The 19580-nt window shown below is 44.8% G+C and overlaps 1 protein-coding gene across 2 annotated transcripts; it reads right to left on the reverse strand.

Annotated features, from left to right (window-relative positions):
* Positions 1-2746: 2746 nt before the first annotated feature.
* LOC135968505 (pregnancy-specific beta-1-glycoprotein 3-like) lies at positions 2747-18439 on the reverse strand. 2 transcript variants are annotated; one of them, XM_074023763.1, is made up of 7 exons: positions 18277-18439; positions 16643-17002; positions 11081-11359; positions 8106-8384; positions 7453-7707; positions 5291-5371; positions 2747-3527 (listed from the first exon to the last, which is right to left on the reverse strand). In XM_074023763.1, exons 1-6 carry the CDS (start codon positions 18338-18340, stop codon positions 5337-5339), a joined length of 1272 nt encoding a protein of 423 aa, XP_073879864.1. In that variant the 5' UTR covers positions 18341-18439; the 3' UTR covers positions 2747-3527; positions 5291-5336. The 2 variants fall into 2 exon arrangements, with proteins under 2 accessions (XP_073879864.1, XP_073879865.1); XM_074023764.1 differs by lacking the exons at positions 2747-3527; positions 5291-5371; positions 7453-7707; positions 8106-8384 and adding an exon at positions 10214-10694.
* Positions 18440-19580: the final 1141 nt, after the last annotated feature.

Raw genomic sequence — 19580 nt, forward strand, 5'->3', positions numbered from 1 at the left:
TGGGCTGCACTCACTGTCCTGTACCTACTGTCTGACATGCCCCAGTGAGATGAACCCCGTACCTCAGTTGGAAATGCAGAAATCACCCGTCTGCTGTGTTGCTCATGCTGGAATATGGAGGCTGGTGGTGCCCCTCTCGGCCATCTTGGCGCCATACCCCCACCTTTTTTTTTTTTTTAAGATGGAGTCTTGCTCTGTGGCCCAGACTGGAGTTCAGTGGCATGCTCTCGGCTCACCACAGCCTCCACCTTCTGGGTTCAAGTGATTCTCCCGCCTCAGCATCCCAAGTCGCTGGGATTGTATTGTGGGATCTGGCCAGCAACCCACAATGCAACAGGGCTCTTTCTTTGTTCCCAGGCAGATTGGCAGGTCAAGAAATAAAAGACGCACAGAAGATAGTGAAAGCTGGGTCCAGTGGTGTCATTGCCTTATGGTCCTGTGATGCCGCCAATGCACTGGATATACCAGCATTTATTATTAAGTTTAGTGAGGGCGGGGTTAGGTCAGTGAGGGATTTAGGGTCGTTTGATTCTGAGGTGAGATGGTCACATGGGGATGAAGTAATTCTTTAGCATAACATCGGTATGCAGAAGTACAGAATACAGAGATAAGAATTTGCAACATAGTATGTGCATCAGCAGTTTCTAACAGAGCCTTAAAACAGAAACACAGTCTATCCATATCATATGATTAGCAAGATACTAATCAGCAGTAACAGTTGCAGGAAAAGCTGGTTGCAAACAATCAATAGAAACAGGAAGTGAAGCTAGAGAAATGGTTACACTAAAAAATTCTCAGAAGGGAGTATGCCTTAACCCTAAAGAGACCTATAAGAGCCATGGCAAGATAAGGGTGTTTATAACCTTATCTTATCCGTATGAACAGGCGCCCCTCATGTGTCCATTTATAGGGTCTCCACAAGGGTTGCATTCCATTCCCAAGCTATGAACATCTGCCTTTCTGGGATAGGAATCTTGGTGATGTGAAACCTTCCTGACTACAGGTCCATTTATAGGCTCTCTGCAGGGGGAAGCACATCACGCGCTGTTCGCTCATTGTGGCAGCCCGACCTGGCATTGTCTTTACACAATCCTGCATGCAATTTTGTATTTACAATAATCAGGAGCATTTCATCTTTTATTCCATAGCAATGGTTTCAGGGGGTCTCCCTACGGGACTGCAGGTGGGCGCCACCACTCCTGGCTAATTTTTATATTTTTAGTAGAGACAGGGTTTCACCATATGGACCAGGCTGATCTCGAACTCCTAACCTTGTGATCCGCCCACCTTTGCCCCCCAAATTGCTGGGATTACAGATGTGAGCTACTGCCCCTGGCTCATAAACGACACATTTCTTTGAGTTTTTGAATTGCAGCCCAAGAGAAACAATTTGATACTTGAAGAATGGCTGCACACAAATAAAAATGTTCGTAGATTGCACCACATGAGAGAGACTACCAGTATGACTGTCAGGATGAAAATATCAAGAGTTTGGAATGTGCACCTTAGGCAAGATACAAACCAACTACAATAGAATAGATCAAAGAAGAAGCCAGAAGAGTCTAGTCATTTTAACCAGGCAACACATTTGTTGATTTTTACAACTGAGTATCTATAATACCCGATGTATTTATCCATGTGCAACAAGAAGTGTCAGAAACTGTACAGGCTCCCCCGTTAAGCTGGTAGACAGCAATTCTATTTTCTAGCATTGCATGCCTATGTTAAATTAAAACAGGGTCTGAGAAGAATAGGCAAGTATAGAAGTGGAAGCCTAAAAAAAACTCCATACATTTGAAGAAAATGTTGTGTTAAAGATGCAGCTAATGTCAGCCTTTGGGTGGACTAAAGGATCTCTTGTTATGTAAAAATGTGTGGGCCAGTTGTGGTGGCTCACGCCTGTAATCCCAGCACTTGGGGAAGCCAAGGTGTGTGGATCACTTGAGGTTGGGAGTTCGAGACCAGCCTGTCCAACATGTAGAAACCCTGTCTCTACTAAAAATACAAAATTATCCGGGTGTGGTGGCGCATGCCTGTAATCCCAACTACTAGGGAGGCTGAAGCAAGAGAATCACTTCAACCCTGGAGACGGAGGTTGTGGTGAGCCAAGATTGTGCCATTGCACTCCAGCATGGGAAAGAAGAGAGAAACTGCATCTTTAAAAAAAAAAAGTGTGGTTGATGTGATATATCTGACGCTATTAACTTACTCTCAAAAACTACTTCTTATGAAATCCTAAGTACAGCATTATTCTAGGAAGCAAAGGAGACAGGCATAAGCAAGGACAAATTAAGAGAGGTAAGAGTCTCATCATGATTGAGTCTTGTTCTGACATCTTGAGGAAAGCTATCCGCAGTGTAAAGTCATCAACGTGTTGTCGTGGTTTGCAGTTTAAGTGTCTCTATGTCATGGCGTTGAACATTTGGTGAGCTCTGAATGGCCCACACCTCTGACAGGAGCATTTCTCATGAAATTTACATTGAGTTGTCCACCTCCAACTTATATGGCTTCAAAAGTAGAGCTGCTCTTGTTCTTAATGATTTCATTGGAGAAAATTGAATTGGAAGAACTAAAAGAATTCAAGATCCAGTCCATTCTACCAGTGGATTATAAATACTCAAAGATAATGAACAGTGATTCAATATCGTAACAGGTGTACTATAGTTTTTCTTTTCAACATAATTTTTCTCTATATAGGAGTCTATTTTACCAAAGATAATTCCGGTAGAATGAATTTGTTTGCAAATAGGTTGAGTCTCACCAAACTTGCCTAGATTATTTTCCTAAGTGCAGCAAGAGTAGTAATGGACCATAGAGGCTCTTTTTAAAGTTTGCTTGATAGAAGTTTTATAAGAATCTCAGATCAAACTTTTAAAAACCTCTTGAGGCTAGGAAGCCAAACCAAGGCCAACTTTAGACTTTGCCTGCATTCCCTATGGGTTTATTCTATGTGTATTGTCAAATAGAACTTCCCAGTCAAAGCCTTGGTAATATAACCAATGTTTTCATATGTGTCCTGTTATAAAGAGGGTAGATTCTTACTGAACTTGTGCAAATAGCTTTATTACCATAAGCATATGAATATTCATGCATAGGTTCCCAATTCTGGGGCACTCAGATAGGGAGCAAAAGCAAATGTTTCAATTTTTGTTTTCAAAAGTATACTTTACCAAATTGCTGTAAATTATAAATAGCTTCAAAGAGAAATCTCATAAATCTGGAGAATAAAACATTCAAAGAATCAGTACATTTTCAAATAAAAAATTATGAAAACATTATCCTTTTGATGATTCAGTCCAATAAAATTGAGGTTTTTTTCTTCTTTGTCTTGAATTTCATGAAGGTATCAGCCTGTTCATTAAAATTTTGAAAGTTCTCAGAGAGTCCAGTGGTATGATCTTGAAGTTATCAGAAACTTGTATTCAAGAGTTGTCATCAGAGTCTTTTCCATATATCTTCTTTAAGTAAAAACAATTTTGGACTGTAGCTGATTGTAAATACTTCAAAGAAGAATCAAAGCAGCAGTCCTGGAATGACAAAGATTTAAAATGACTATGGTGAAAAATCTAATGAGATTTTTATTAGGTTTATTATGGTAAAGACACAGCTCACATAGAAATCTAGTAATCTAGTTACTTCTGTGCATATGACACTATGACTGATAACATACTCGATTTCCAGAAATTTCATATAGTTTTTTTAGAATACTCATTTTAAAATTTATTTTTATTTTTATTATTATATTTTATTTTTGCTTTTGAGACAGAGCCTTGCTCTGTCGCCTAGCCTGGAGTGCAGTGGCACGATCTCAGCTCACTGCACGCTCCGACTCCCGGGTTCATGCCTCAGCCTGAAGCTTAGCTGGGACTATAGGCGCCTGCCACCTCGCCCAGCTAATTTTCTTTTTATATTTGTAGTAGAGATAGGGTTTCACCTTGTTAGCCGGGATAGTCTTGATCTCCTGACTTCATGATCTACCCGCCTTGGCCTCCCAAAGTGCTGGGATTACAGGTGTGAGCCACCTCGCCCAGCGTAGAATACTCATAGTATTAACATTCCCATAAATATTATTTAGAGAAGGTTTAGCATCACTCATCACTCATTTGAAAATGCTTTATATATATTTTAACATATCAAATAAGGTGGCTTTTCCATTTAGCTTCTGTTTCCCAACTGGATTACTGAGTTCTTGGTGCAGCCCATTAATACTTAGGGCCAAAAAAGTATAGTCTTATGTATGTTGGAAAAGGTCCTTAGGTAATTCCAGTACTTCTAGCTGAAAATCATTGATTTAGCTTTAAGTTCTACCTATTACAACAAGAATTCTCCATCCTTGTTGCATGTTTGTAGTGTCAGGGAAGACTTAAAAATTACCAATGCCTGGGTCCCTCTCTAGACCTTTAAACTGGAACTCATGGGTGAGGGTTGAGTATCCACTTTTAAAATGTATTCTAGTGATTCCAATGTGTGGTTTTATTTCCCATCATATTTCTCTGATTTCTTGTGGCCTTCACTTTTTTCTATTTAGTATCATGATTATTTTCAGGTCTCATTTCCTGTCCTAGGCTTTATGTCCCCTGGGGTACGGACCTTGCCTTCTTCATTTCTGTATCTTTTTGGAACACATGAATTGGTCATCAGGAAAAGGTCTCAACCACACATAGGTTGTGCTGTGAGTCTCGGGTTCACAGGTTAATCCTAATTTCTTTGTTCTCCACGAGGTCAGAGATTGCTTGTGATGAAGGGTGTGGTTAAGTCTGTAGTGCAGATGGTGGAGGGGAGTTCACCCTGTTTTTAGGCATAGCATTGGAACTAAGAGTTTTATATCTATATGGGTGAAAGGGTAGGGTGGTGTAGGAAGACAGTTCTAATTAGGATGGAGGAATTATACTAGGAAGTAGAGGTAAAGGAAGTGAGAAGGATTAGTAAATAGAAGAAATGTGAAGTTACCAAATAGGCTAGAGTAGACTCCTGGAGATTCTTGATTAAGTGAATTAACTAGATTTTAGAAAGGTAATGAGGCAGTCATTTGCAAGGAACGTTTCAAAGTCTGGAGACAAGAAGTCAAGCAACACTTTGAGAAGTGTTTGAGCTTTGTGGGAATGGAGAGAATTACACTATTGAGAGATGTGAAAAATAATGAAGAGGGTTTCAAATGAAGAGATTCATTTGAATCTGAGAAACAAACGAGCAGAGGCTGGAGATAACTATGTCTAAAAGACAGTGGGGTACAGGGAGCAGGCAGTCGGCCCTGCACAAAAAAGGACAAGAGAAAGGCCATCATACCTACCAGTCTTCCTGAAATACAGAAATGACGTCATGGCTGCTATATCGGATTAAGCCCAGGATAGATGTCCTATTCCTGAAGGAGCTGTCATGGAAAGAAAAGAGAAGATGGAATGGAGGTGATGTTATTTTACAGGGGGGAGCCTCAGGAACAAGGATGTAACATGAGGTACTCTATAATTGTTTTTTAAAGGAATACATCATTTCTGTTGGAAAGTTGATGGGAGATGATTATATTCTTGCAGTTTTTTTCCCCCGCTCACCATGTTTCTAGGTTGGTGATCAGTCCTCTGCCAATTCTCTACTGCACTCAGATAGTTCAGAAAACTTTCAGATGTGAGAAAGGCTGATTGCTACTTTCTATGTCGTTAGAACTTTCTGCCTTTCCACCTTTTCATGGTTGCATCTTTTTCTCAGTGTCTCTCTTGTGGCAGCCATGAATAAGACCCTGCCAGGTCTTATTCATTGGAACTAAGAGTTTTATATCTATATGGATGAAAGGGACCTGATTGACAGAAGGCCCAGGTCAGTGCATTTCAAATTCACCACCTCCTCTGTACAGAAATCTTCCTTCCCACAGGCTCCCAGCAAGAGTGTGAAATCAAGCCTAGTTCTCTGAGGCTCTCTTTAACTCTAATGAGTGGCTGGTTGGAGGACTCCCTATCAGCCTTGCAAAAAGTCTCTTAGAACTGCATTGTAACCTAAAATTGCTTTCTGTTTCTTTTTCAGAGGAGTCAGCTTTGCATAGCTGTCTGTGTGTTCTCCCACACTACCTTCCTGCCTGCCCCACATTCCTTCACAAGTGCCTTCCCTGATAAATTATCTTGTATGTCTAATCCCATCCTGGATTCATGTCAGTTGGTAAAAACTAACATAGCAGGCTTGATTCTTTGCACTTAGCTTTTTTCCTTTCTTTCCCACAAGCAGTCAGTCACCATGTCCTAGTGTTTTATGTGTTACCTCTTTTTCTGTATGTATATGGAAACAGTTAGCTACTGTTGAGGGGCATGTCCTGTGTGCCAGGCCGTGTGCTAAATACTTTACTTGTACCTCATTTAATTCACACAATAATCCTGTTAGGTAGACATTATTTCCATTTTGCCAATGAAAAGACAGAAGCTTAGAGTAGTGTGAAAACTTTCCTGGTGTCATATGACTACTAAAACCTAAAACCCTATTGCCGATGATGCAGTTACTGTTTATTGGGTACAGAGGTTTAATATGGTAAAAGGAAAAAGTTCTGGAAATGGATAGTGTGACGGTTACACAACACTAAATTGCACGCTTAGAAATAGTTAATGATAAGTCTTATATTAGATACATATGAAGTGTTCAGTAGTCTTACCCTCTCTATAAATATACACTTTTTGGCATTGCCCCTTTCCTGCCATGCAGCGCCCCAGAGGTGAATCTCCCTATTTCTCAAAGTGTGCATCACTCACTGTCCTCTGTGCTGTGTCCCACGTGCTATGCCCACAACCTCATACAGCCAGTGATTTCAGAGCCAGGACACAGCTCAAGAGTCTGCCCCAAGGCTCCCTCTGTTCTTATTTCCCTGCAGCCTAGGCTTCACTTCAACTGGCAGCTCGATTTAGCCGAATTCAGGACAGGCCACCAGGGCTCTTTCTCCATCATGCTGGTCCCACCCCAGGTGGAGTCAGGCAGGGCGTCACCAGAGGAGCCCGGAGCAAAACAGGGAGCAGTCTGAGTTGCTCCTCCCTCATGCAAGGGCCTTCCTCCTCTTATTTGGAGGAAAAATGTGAGCTTGTTTCAAAGCCTCAGGTGTTCCTTTTAGCTCAGGGAGTAGGTAAAAGAAAACAAAGATGTGGCAGAAAGGGATGTGTCGGTGACAGCGAGAAGCAACTTGATCTTGAGGACTCTCCTTCTTGTCCCTCTGTGAAGCCTCTTCCACCACATAGGGCTCAGGGCTGACAAAGCCCCCTCCCAACCTTTCTCAGGCTGGACACAAGGTCAACCATGAGAAAACAGTAAAACAAGGAGAAGATAGTCTGTAGAGACAAATTGGGAGGGTTCAGGAGGAGAATTTAGGATTTGCTTCTGCCCATGGGACACAGGCTGGGAATAAAAATGTTTTCCTGACTCTTCTCTGAAAGCCAGATAGACTCCACCTAAAAACCTATTGCCAATGATGCAGGATCCACTTACCAGAGACTTTGATTTTCTTGAATGTGGAAATTTCCCTGCCAGTGGCTGAGTTACGAGCAGAGCAACCATAGAGCCCGCTATGCTCTGTAGTAATTTGGAGGATAGAGAGCTTATGTCCTGATTGCTGAAGCTTCCCATCAATCGTCCAAGAATACTCTGCTGGTGGGTTAGAGTCCGCGAGGCAGTACAAGGTGAGGTTTTCTCCTGAATGGTAATAGGTGCACGGAGGGAAAATGCTGGGGAAGTCTGGACCATCTGGAGTAAAGAGAATAAAGCCACTGGTGATGTCATCCGAGGGAAGGGGATGCTCCTGGTCTCTTAAAGGGATACAGTGTCCCTCTGAGCCAAGACACACCCTCAAGTCCCAGGCAAACCCCCTCTCTGTTCACTGAGATGAGGCCTAAGGTTCTCAGGCTTAGACCCATCACAGGCTGTAGACCCCAAGTCTCCCATGACAGGAGCATCCCCTCCCCTTATATTCTTGGTTAAGGCTGTGCCTACCCAGGTTTTCCCAGGGCAGGGAGTCATGGCCAGCTCAGGTGTCCAGAAATAAAAGTGTCTGTACTTGGACCTGAGAGAGACTGAGATGCCTGGCCTCTGGTTGTTTGTATTTAAGCTCGTGACCTGACCACAGAGGAACCAAAGGTACTCACAGAGAACATTCAGGGTGACTGGGTCACTGAAGATGCTACCAAATCGGTCCCATAATTCACATTCATAGGGTCCTGTGTCATTCCTTGTGACATTGGCTAGAATGAGGATCCTGTTTTCACCGGGTTGCTTTAGCCTGGAACTGACCGGGAGGCTCTGACCATTTACCCACCACACATAGGTATAGTTCTGGGTCTTAGGTTCACAGGTTAAGACTACAACATTCTTATTCTCCATGGGGTTGAAGTTGTTGCTGGTGATGTAGGGCTTGGGCAGCTCCGCTGTGTGGATAACAGAGAGAAGATTGTCCTGTGTGGCACCTTTGATTCCTCCACAGACATCCTTCAATCAGAGTTGGCATCTCCCACCTCTCAGCCCTCCTGAGTCCTTGAAAGTCAACAGCTGGCGTGTGTGTCACGAGACAGATGCATGATGACCTAAGGGCTCAAAGACTGTGAGGCCACCTGCTCTGTCTTAGGGAATCACAGACTTTCTCAAGTGTGAATTGAGTAGTAGTGTTGGGTCATGGACAGACACGTGAGTGGGAGTCACAGCCCCTGGTACCCCTTCCAGTCCCTCTCTAATCAACTGACTCGCTGGCTCACCTTGGGTTCCTTACCTGGAATGTGTAACTGCTGGATCTCTTCCAAATTCCATCCTACTTTGCCCCGCTAGATGTGATTTCTCTGCAGCTTCCATTTCCAAGGACATTCTAGAGATGAGTAATAATGGGACTTCCCATTGTCCTGAAACCCTGAAGATACTGAGCAGCCTGGCCTGGGACTGGATGTTTCAGCAGAAATAAGACAGGGGAGACCAGAGTCAACCCTGGAAGTCAGTTCAGTCATCAGGCAGTGGAGGCACAAGGTGGGGCAGTTTTCTACAGGTGTTTCATGATGACTTACTTGAGCCAGTGACCTCCAAAGATAGAGCAGAGTGCAAGGAATGATCTAGAAAGAGTGAAGTAGACAGGCAAGAGCTGGTGGCTTTGGAGTAGAACCATGTTCCCTGTTCTGGGTTCTTTAAGTTTCCCCTCCTTCTGCAGACGACAGGTGAGGACTATGTGGATCTTTCCAGAAATACATGTGGATATTTGCAAATGCAGAACTGACTGGCGGAAAGGGTGGCAATAACTTCTGGAAATCTGGTCCTCATGGACCATGTGTGTTTGATGGATATGAGACAAATTTGGTTAGAAGTTTTGCAAATATTTTCTTCCATTGGACACTCTACTCTCTGATTCCATGAGTTTGACTACTCTAGGGACTTCATGGAAGTGGATTCCAGAGTGAATTTGAGAAGAGACGGCTGGTTTTCAGAAACTGGGAGTGGGGAGAATTAGAAGTTGTTCATGTGTATGCAGTTTCAGTTATGCAAGATGGGCTGGTTCTAGAGATCTGCTGTACAGTTTGATGCCTACAGTTCACACAGATTGAGTATTTCTTATGCATAAGACTTAGGACAAAAAGTGATTTTTTTGATTCTGAAATATTTGTCATATACTTACTAGTTGAGCATCTGAAATCTGAAAGATTCAAAATCTAAAATGCTCCAGTGAGCATTTCTTTTCAGCATCAGATTAGTATGCAAAAATGGGAGGTGATAAGCCAAATATATTCTTGCCCTTTTTTTTTCTCACACCACATTTCTAGCTTGGTGATTAGTTTTAGGTCAATTCCATACTGGCCATGCTGCACTAGTATATTTTTGAAGGCTTTGGGATGTGAGAAAGGCTGATTGCTATTTTCTACGTCATCAAATCTTTCCACCTTTTCATGGTTGCATCTTTTTCTCAGTGTCTCTGTAATGGCAGTCATTAATAAGAGCCTGTCATGTGAGATTTAGGACAGATTTTTGCAATTGTGCAAAAAATGTTACTGGGATTCTGGTAGGGGTTGCATTGAATGTGCAGATCACTTTGGGTAGTATTGTCTTCCTAACAGTATTGATTCTTCCAATCCATGAAAATGAAATGTATTTCCATATATTGATGTCATCTTTCTTTCAGTAATGTTTTGGAGTGTTCAGGGTATAACCCTTTGAACTTTTGGGTTTAACTTACTCCAAAATATTTTATTCCTTTTGATGTTAACGTAAATTGAAATTCTTTTCTTAATTTCCTTTCACATTGTTCATTGTTAGTATGTAGTCTAAAGAATGATCTAGAAAGAGCAAAGCGACAGGAAGAGCCGGTGGTTTTGGAGCAGAAACATATTCCCTGTCCTGGGTTTTTGATTTTCCCTCTCCCTTTGCAGAGGGAAGATGGTTCTTTTCTGACAGCCAGAATAGCCAGATAGACTTCACTGGAAAACATATTGCCAGTGCTCCAGGGATCCACTTACCAGGGACTATGATCTTCTTGATTATGAGATTTGTTCCACCAGTGACTGAGTTATGGATGAAACAGACATAGACCCCTGTATATGTTTTAGTGATTTGGGGGATAAAGAACACTTGTGCTGATTGCTGGAACTTCCCATCAATTAGCCAAGAATGCTCTGCCAGAGAGTCTGTGAGACAGGAGAGCTTGGGGAGTTCCCCTGTATGGTAATAGGTGTATGAATAAGAAAAGGTGGGGGCATCCAGGCCATCTGGAGCAAAGAGAATAAAGGCACAGCTGATGTTGTCAGAGGGAAGGGAAAATCCTGGTCTATGGAAGGGCCACAGTGACCCTATGAGCTAAGTCACAACACTGAAGTCCCAGCCAAATCCCTGCTGTGTTCACTGATCTGGAGCCTGAGACATTCCCCTGTTTCTCCCATCATAAGCTGTGGACCCTGAGTCTCCCATGACAGGAGCAGCCTCTTCTCTCCCATTGTTGATCAAGCCTAAGCCTACTCTTAGTAGTCATGGCCAGCTTTGATGTCCAGGGGTAAAGGTCTCCGTACTTGCACCTGAGAGGGACTGAGGGGCCTGGCCTCTGGCCATGTGTATTTGGGATGGCAACCTGACACACAGAGGAACAGAAAATACTCACGGAGGAGATTCAGGGTGACTGGGTCACTGCGGCTGGAACTCACTGGGTTCTTCATTTCACATTCATAGGGTCCTGCAGTATCGTTTGTAACACCAGATATAATGAGGGTCCTGTTGTTTTTGGACAGCTTCAACTTGTGACTGATAGGGAGGCTCTGACCACTTATCCACCACAGGTAGCTTACATCCCGAGTGTGAGGATCACAGGATAAGATGACAGTCTCCACGGCCTCCCTGGGGCTTAAGTTGCTGCTGGAGATGTAGGGCTTGGGAGTCTCCACTATGCAGATAACAGAGAGAAGATTGCCCTGTATGGCACCTTTGATTCCTCCAAAGACATTTTTAAATCGGAGATGGCATTTCCCACCTCTCAGCGCACCCCACTCCTTAAAAGCCCATGGCAGGTGTGTGTGTGTGTTACAAGACAGATGCATGGCAATCTGAGGGCTCAGAGATTGTGAGGCTACCTGCTTTATGTGTGAGAAGCACAGACTTTCTCAAGTGTGTATTGAGCAGCAGCATTGGGTCATGGCAAGACACAGGACCAGCAGTCACAGCCCCTGGTGACTCTGAGTCCCTCCCTCTCCAACTGCCTGCCTGGCCACCCTGTGGTCCTCACCTGGAGCATGTGGTGCTGGAATCGTCTTAGTTTCAGTCTTACTTTGCCCCCCAAGGTATGTTTTCTCTGCAGCTTCCCTTTCCAAGGACATCCTAGATATAGATGATGGAACTTCCCATTGTCCTTAAGCCCTTTGAGTACTGTGAAGCCTGGCCTGGGACTGCGTACTTCAGTAGAAATAACACAGGGGAGACCAGAGTCAAGCTTGGAGGTCAGTTCAGTCATCAGGTAGTGGAGCCACAAGGTGGGGCAGTTTTCCCAGCTGTCTCATAGTGACTGACTTTAGCCAGTGACCTCTAAAGATAGAGCAGAGTCCAAGGAATGACCTACAAAGAGTGAAGGGGACAGGCAAGAGCTGATAACTTTGGACCAAGACCATGTTCCCTGTTCTGGGTCCATGATGTTCCCTTCCCCCTGTAGAGGGCAGGTGAGGACCATGTGGATCTTTCTAGAAATACATGTGGATGTTTGCAAATGCAGAACTGACTGATGGAGAGGGCGAACATGAACTGATGATGGAAGTCTGGCCCTCATGGACCATTTGTGTTTGGTGACTATTAGACCAATATTTGGGAAGAAGTCTTGCAGGTACTTTCTCTCATTAGACATTCTACTCTCTGATTATATGAGTTTGACTACTCTATGTACCAAATAGCAGTGGATTCCAGAGTGAGTAAGAGAGTAGAATAGTAGTTTCCAGGAGCTGGGGTTGGGGGACTAGGGCATTGTTCTGTGGGTGTGCAGTTTCAGTTATGCAGGATGAGGAGGTTCTAGAGATCTCCTGTACAGCTTCATGCCTATAGTTCATGCAGATAAAGTGTTCCTTATGCAGAAAGCTTAAAACCAAGTGTTTTGGATTTCTAACTTTCTTTTTATTTTGGAATATTTGCAGTAGATGTAATGGTTTAGCATCCCAAATCTGAAAAATTTAAAATCCAAAATGCTCCAGTGTGCACTTCTTTTTAGCACCACATCAGTGGTCAGAAGTGTTGGATTTTGAAGCATTTCAGATTTGGATTTCTGCATTTGGGACGCTCAATTTGTGATACTGTAATTTTCCCATAAAATGTCAGGAGTTTAGACCTCATGTTATGTTCTGACTCTAGTAACAAAACATTAAAAAGTTTGGAGGAAACATTAAAATGTTGTCATAAGTGGAAATTTTTACTGATGGTCCAAATATCTAAGATAAATTGCTGGTAGTAGTACTTCTCTTGATACCCAATTAAGGTTTAGGTGTGGGGTGAATTCCAGCAGGATCACATTATGCTCAAAAAAGATGCCAAAGGTGATTTGAAATTAGCAAGTCCTTAAGTAGAGGGAGTCCCGTTAAAAGGACAGAACTGGCCAGTGTGTCTATTACATAAAGGGAGGAATGATGCCGAATTAAAAGAAGGGATGTGTGTTATGTTAGTAAATATAAAAAGAGCTCCCTGTTTCTAATTTCTGTGCAGTTTGGAAAAATGGGGAGGAGCCCAAAACAGATATGTGAAATTATTTCTTCATTTTCTCTTAACTCAGGAAATACAACTGGAGGTTAAGTTTGTGTGAATTAGGAAGAGTCTAAGTGTGATGCCAACGGCTCATGTGTCGCCCACACGAAGAATCCCAACTTGTGAAAATGGCATCATCATGAGGAAACAATCGTATGTGGCACAGGCAGTAAAATCATCAGATAGCACACACCTGGCCAACTTCAACAGGTCCCTGAAACCACCAGTATTCCCATTACGTGTATGTTACAGCCTTGGTAGTTGTCCCACAACTACAACATTTAAAAATTGCTATTGTCAATACGAAGTATTAAATATGAAGTTGAATATATTGTTCCACTTTCTTTCCCCCTCTTTTTTGAAGTTTCCTGTTTCATTTTTGGAAGTTTCTATTGACACATCCTCAAGCTAAAAGATTTTTTCCTCAGCTGTGTGCAATCCACCAGTAATCATCTAAAGCATTCTACATTTCTCTAACAGCCCCTTTTTTTCTTTTTTTTTATCTGAGACGGAGTCTTGTTCTGTTGCTCCAGCTGGAGCGCAGTGGCACGACCGTGGCTCAAGCAAGCTCTGCCTCCTGGGTTCACGCCATTCTCCTTCCTCAGTCTCCCGAGTAGCTGGGACTACAGGTGCCCGTCACCACACCTGGCTAATTTGTTTGTATTTTTAGTAGAGACGGGGTTTCAACATGTTAGCCAGGATGGTCTCAATCTCCTGACCTCGTGATCCACCCACCTCAGCCTTCCAAAGTGCAGGGATTACAGGCGTGAGCCACTGTGACTGGCCATCTCTGAGCGATTTTAATGAGTTGTTGACTTTTGAGTTTGTTCAGCTTTTTACTTACTGTTAGAACCGAGTGACAAATTTCAAGTTTGTTATATGCCTGACAGGAAACCAGAAGTCTCTAGGAAGTGACTGGAGAATGTGAGCTCCACAGTAGGTTGAGGATGGAGTCACGAGTGAAATGGGTGAAATCAGTCCATGGGCTTTGGAGACTGCAGACCTCTCCAGCCTCTGACACCCTGGTGAGTCAGTGCAAAGATTACAACAGTGACAGCAAACTAGCATGGCTGACTCCATCTGGCATCTAGTCTCAGGCTGGCTGTCCTCACTCATTCCTGGACATAGGCCAGGCCAATCATGGGTGGAATGTAGTTTATGGTTTAACTTTGAAGCAAGAATGATAATAGTTCCTCCATAACACTAATACCCTTCTTTTGCCCAGGGATTGCCTTTGTAAAACTGGTGAAAGACCATGAGAGTAAGATTACAGGAGGAAACTGAATTCTGCTAAAATGTAGGCATAGTTTCTATAATCCCTTACTTCTCAAATGTCATTTGGTCAGAGTTTACAAAACTTGTAACTAATTGCTCCTATAGATAACATCACTATTGTAGAACCTGAGATTGGTCTTTTGAGATGTTTCTCATTCTTTGCATTCTGGCAACGGCTGACCTCATTCATACCCATGACTAATGGTTCAGCCAGTCCCGTGGTCCCCACCTAGAGGTGGATTCAAGCACAAACAGATCATTTCCCTCCACCCCCATGATTCCATCCCCCAAACAATCAGCAGTACCCTTTTTTTAGTCCTGTGCCCCTGAAACTATCCTTGAAAATCTCTAACCCCTGATCCACTAGGGAGGCTCATTTGAGTAATAATAGAACAGTCAGCCTAGTTAGAGGGAGTGTCTGGGGAAGGCCTAGGGGTGGAGGAAGAAGCTGTGCAGGACAGGGCTTGCCAGTTAGAATGAAGTGGGAGGAAGATGAGGGACACAGAGAAGCAGAGAGAGGCAGAGACAGCCTGGCAGTGAACAATGGGGGCTACAGTGACTTCAGAGGCCCCAGGGACCAGGTGCCCCCATTTCCACAGTCCAGGACCAGGGAGCCCTGAAAACCCTCCAGTGCCCAAAGAGCTTCAGAGTTACATGAGATGGGGTGTCTTTAGGGGCAAGAGGTAGTGGGGGGATGAAACATGGGTGTCAGCCTCTGAAGGACAAGAAAGAGGTGTGACTAGACCTCCTAGGATCCTGCGTCTGAGGTCCACTCTGTAAAGCAGTTATGGACCATTCATTTCTTCATTCAATTCCTTCATTTGTTATGCAAGAGCTCCTGAGTGTGTGTCTCTCACTGGGCCTGTGCTGGTGCGGGGTGTGAGTGGGGAAAGAAAAAAAGATTCTCTCCTTTATCCTGTCATGCCAGTGACATGGACACTTTGGGAAACAGGATTTCAGGTTCAGTGATAGAGCTGAAGATCTGAGGGGGAGGCCTGGACATTTTTTGCACTGACTCTGACAGTCGAGGCAGCTGATTTAATTCTGGAGAACAAACTAATCAGCTGACCATTTGCTCTCACTCCTCTGAGGTTTGGATGCCTAAGAAGAGACGATTTGAGACAATAATTGACTATGGGGTCCTTGGAACCGAATGATTCGTCACTTCTGGTGGAGGAGAGGATGGGCCTGTGGCTGCAGACGACCTCATGTGACCCTGATCTGCCTTTTGTGTTTGTGTGACTCTGGTTCAGTGACTGTGCCTTCCTGTGCCTCAGTTTTCTCTCAGTCAAATAAGCTAAATGGCAAATGGACTGTGGCTTTTCATACTATCTGTGAATAAATTGTGAATTATTCAGTCACGTGACCTAATGCTTGGCACAGTGGGGGTGTTCACACAAACAGCATTTATTATTATTCACTTCCATGAGAGAGCACCTTTAGGTCAGATCCCTGTGGACAAGCTGCTGCCAGGTACATTTTCTCTCTTCTGTTTCTGCTTCTGGGGACATTAGAGTTTCTATGGAGTGTCTTAAGCCTTGCAAGGCAGTTGGCTGATGGCCTACAAAGCTTGTCTTTCTGTCCTCTCCACTCTGAGTCTCAGGTGAAGAAAGCTCTGTCCTTGCCCAGGTGAGGCTCTGAGGGCTGAGCCCTGGCTGGTGAGCAGCTCCAGGAGACACAGTCCTCAGACAGCTGGTAAATCCTTGGTCCCAGTAAGCCCTGCCACAACTGAGCCCTGGCACAGGCTCCTCAGCTTTTTCTGGAGTAAGGATTAAGGGACAGGGGTCTGGGGTTGAAGCTTCTAGAGCTGAGCTTCTTTGAGAGTATCTTTGCCCCCTAGGCAAAGCCCTACTCAGTTCTCCAGGGTGTTTCTCAGGGTAAGGTTTATGAAGAGGGCATGAGGTGCTTGGCTGAGGCTGATCTCCTCGTGCTGAGCACCTCCCATCAGACTGTCCTTCTTGTGCAAGAAGTGTCTGCAGGGTCTGGAGGCAGGAAAGGAATTCTGATATGTTGAAGTTTGTCTCCTCTGTGTGTGTCCTGCACTAAATACCAAAACCCCAACATGGGACATAATGCAGAGAGGGACAAAGGCACAGTCCAGGCCTGACAATCCTGTGTGTGCAAAGTAGAAGTGACCCCGCCCCCCAACACCCAGGGATCATGTGGAATCACTCACGATATAAGGTGAAATGTGCAGTTTCTCCTTCAGTCCTATCACCTCGCTTTGTGATTTGTATGGTGTAGGATCCTGTGTCCTTCTGGGTGACATTCTGGATCAGCAGGGATGCATTGGAATATACTGTTTCTCGTCCACTGTATGCAGGCCCAGCTATAACTGTTTCAGTATCTTTTACATATGATGTAACGTAAAGGTGCAGGTCCGTTTTTTGCCCTTTGTACCAGATGTAGCCAGTAAGATTCTGGGGCAAATTGTGGACAAGTAGAAGAACATCCTTCCCCTCAGAAACTTTGGCTGGCTGGGCTTCAATTGTGACTTGAGCAGTGGTGGGCGGGTTCCAGAAGATTAAAAGTGATGCTAGGAGGTGGAGAGAGCATCAGTCAATATTGAGACCTATGTATGGGGGTGAAAACATTGGGCCCTGGGTCCTGAGAAGATCTCTTCAATCATCAGCCTTGAAGATACACACACACACATACAAACACACACACACACCCCAGTAGGACAGTAGGACACACACACACACCCCTTTTGTGTATGTGTTTGTGTGTGTGTGTGTGTGTGTGTCCTACTGTCCTACTGGGTGAAGGTCAGCAGCATGACCTCCGTTCCTTCAACCCTTCTGACCTTGGCATTTTTCTGTTTGGAATCCTCTTCCCCAGGGATCTTCATGGCTCCCTGCACACCACCCTCAGGTTCTGCTCACATCAGGGCGTCCTTAGACTTCTTTCCTGATACGTCCTTTAGAGACCCTGGGTCTTCCCTTTCTGACCTTTCCCTGCTCTGCTCCCTCTGGAGCTCTTGTCAACACTTGACCTCACATTCTAGATCTCTTTGCATGTCTGTCTTCCTTCCCATGACAGCGTGAGCTCCATGAGGACAGGGACTTTTGTGATCTTGGTTGTACCCCAGTGTCTGAGACAGGCTGCAGACTTCTGTAGATGTGAGAGTTCCCAGGGCCCTCCATGCCTGGGTTGTTTCTTTTATTCTTTCCCCAATTGTTGAGGTTTTTTGCTGAGGACAGTGTTTCATGCCACACTTATATTTTCATTTGAAGTGTCATCTGATAATAGTTATTATTGTCATTTTTCAAAATGTGGTGTCCAGTGATGATTAACCAGGAAAACAGAACACTTGAGATTTTCCTACCTCTTACCAATTCTGGTTCAATGTGATTTTCCTGTTTTGACCCATGTCCCTCTCTGGTGTATTTTCCCCTATCCAGGCTCCAACAGAGCCTTCTTTTCTGTTTTTTGTTTTTTCTTTCTTCTTCTTTTTTTTTTTTTTGAGGTGGAGTCTTATACTGTCACCCAGGCTGGCATGAAGTGTCAAGATCTTGGCTCACTGCAACCTCTGCCTCCCAGGTTCATGCCAGTCTGTTACCTAAGCCTTCCAAGTAGCTAGGATTACAGGAGTACACCACCACAGCTGGTTAATTTTTTGTATTTTTCATAGAGACAGGGCTTCACTGTGTTGACCAGACTGGTCTTGAACTGACGTCATGATCCGCCCACCTCAGCCTCCCAAAGTGCTGGTTTCTTTTATTTCTTAGAACCCCATCCTCTCCAGGAAACCTCATCCAATCATTCTGCTTCCTCCTCCTGTCCTCTCCCAGGAAGTTCTCTCCTCACCTGTGAGCAGGAGCTCCTTCCAGGTGATGTGCAGTGTGCAGGCAGGCGCTGAGAGGGGCCCCATGGCCTGTGCTGCCTGCGTGTTCTCTCTGGAGATGAGCCTGGGATCCAGAAACTTTCTGAGCACGGCTGTCAGCTGTGCTGTCCTTCCTCCTTCTGTGCTGAGCCTCTTCCCGGGGCAGGAGCACTTCTCAGGCTCATGGGCGGGGTCTGTGCCCAGGACACTTCTCTGTCCCTTCCCCTCTCAGTCCTGCCTCCTTGTCCCTCCTTCTCTTTTTCCTTTTGTCTGTGTGTCAGGTCCCTGGGAATTGTGGAGGCCTCTGCCTTTTTCAGCAGTGATTCTGTCACCAAACCTCAACACACACTATGTGCAGAAACACACACACACACACAAAAGAGACACACACAGACACACACAGTCACACACATACCCTGTAGGTTGGGCAAGCACAGTCCTGGGCCTCAGCCTCCTGCTGTCCCCATGGGTCTGGGTCGGGTGCACATTCACGCCCTTTGCCTTCTTTCCTCCCCATCTGGCTCTCCCCTTCAGTGCAGGAGGCTGGAGCTGCACCAGGTCCCTGTCACAGGGACACCCCATTGTGCTGTGGGTGAGTTGTGTGTTGGCTGATGACAGGAACCCTTCCTTTCTCTAATTGTGTCTAACTTGGCTGCAGCTTCCAAGGATGGATATTCAGGACCTGGGTGTCCCAGAGAAAAGTGTCCTTCCTGGAGGTGTGCAGGGTGAATCTTTCATGCCTCTTGTGAGGAGAGGCCTGTGCTGGTTGCTCAGTGGGGGCTGTGAGTTCCATAGTCAAAGGACAGTTCTTAGTCACTCTATTGCTCCCTGGGGACTGGTGGCTGAGCTGGGGCTCAGGGTTTCTCCTTTCTTCCTGACCATTTTTGGTGTCCTCTCGTCTCTGCCCATCTGAGTGTCCTGTAATTACCACACCTTCCCCATGGTGGTGCAGGAGGAAGTGGGGAGTTACCCAGGAACCCCGTGGAACATGGCTCGTTGAGACGCAGGAAGGGGAGCTTGGGACAGAGCAGGGTTTCAGAGCTGGAGAGATCATCCCAACTTACTCCGTGGTCATGATGGGCTCAGCCCTCCATGTGCTGACATACCCAGGAGTCTGTCCTGAGGGTTTTGACATAGCCAAGCTGCTCTCTGTAGAGAAGGAACAGGCAGTCGCCAGAGATCCTGTTTGGAGGGACATTGCTCACCCCTGAGAGGGTGGCTGGGTGTGAGTTGTGTACTGGGAGCAAAGAGCAATAATACCTCCTTCTCCCAGCAGGGACACAGGAGA

This window comes from Macaca fascicularis, chromosome 19 (genome assembly GCF_037993035.2).
Source record: "Macaca fascicularis isolate 582-1 chromosome 19, T2T-MFA8v1.1".
Lineage (NCBI taxonomy): Eukaryota > Metazoa > Chordata > Mammalia > Primates > Cercopithecidae > Macaca > Macaca fascicularis.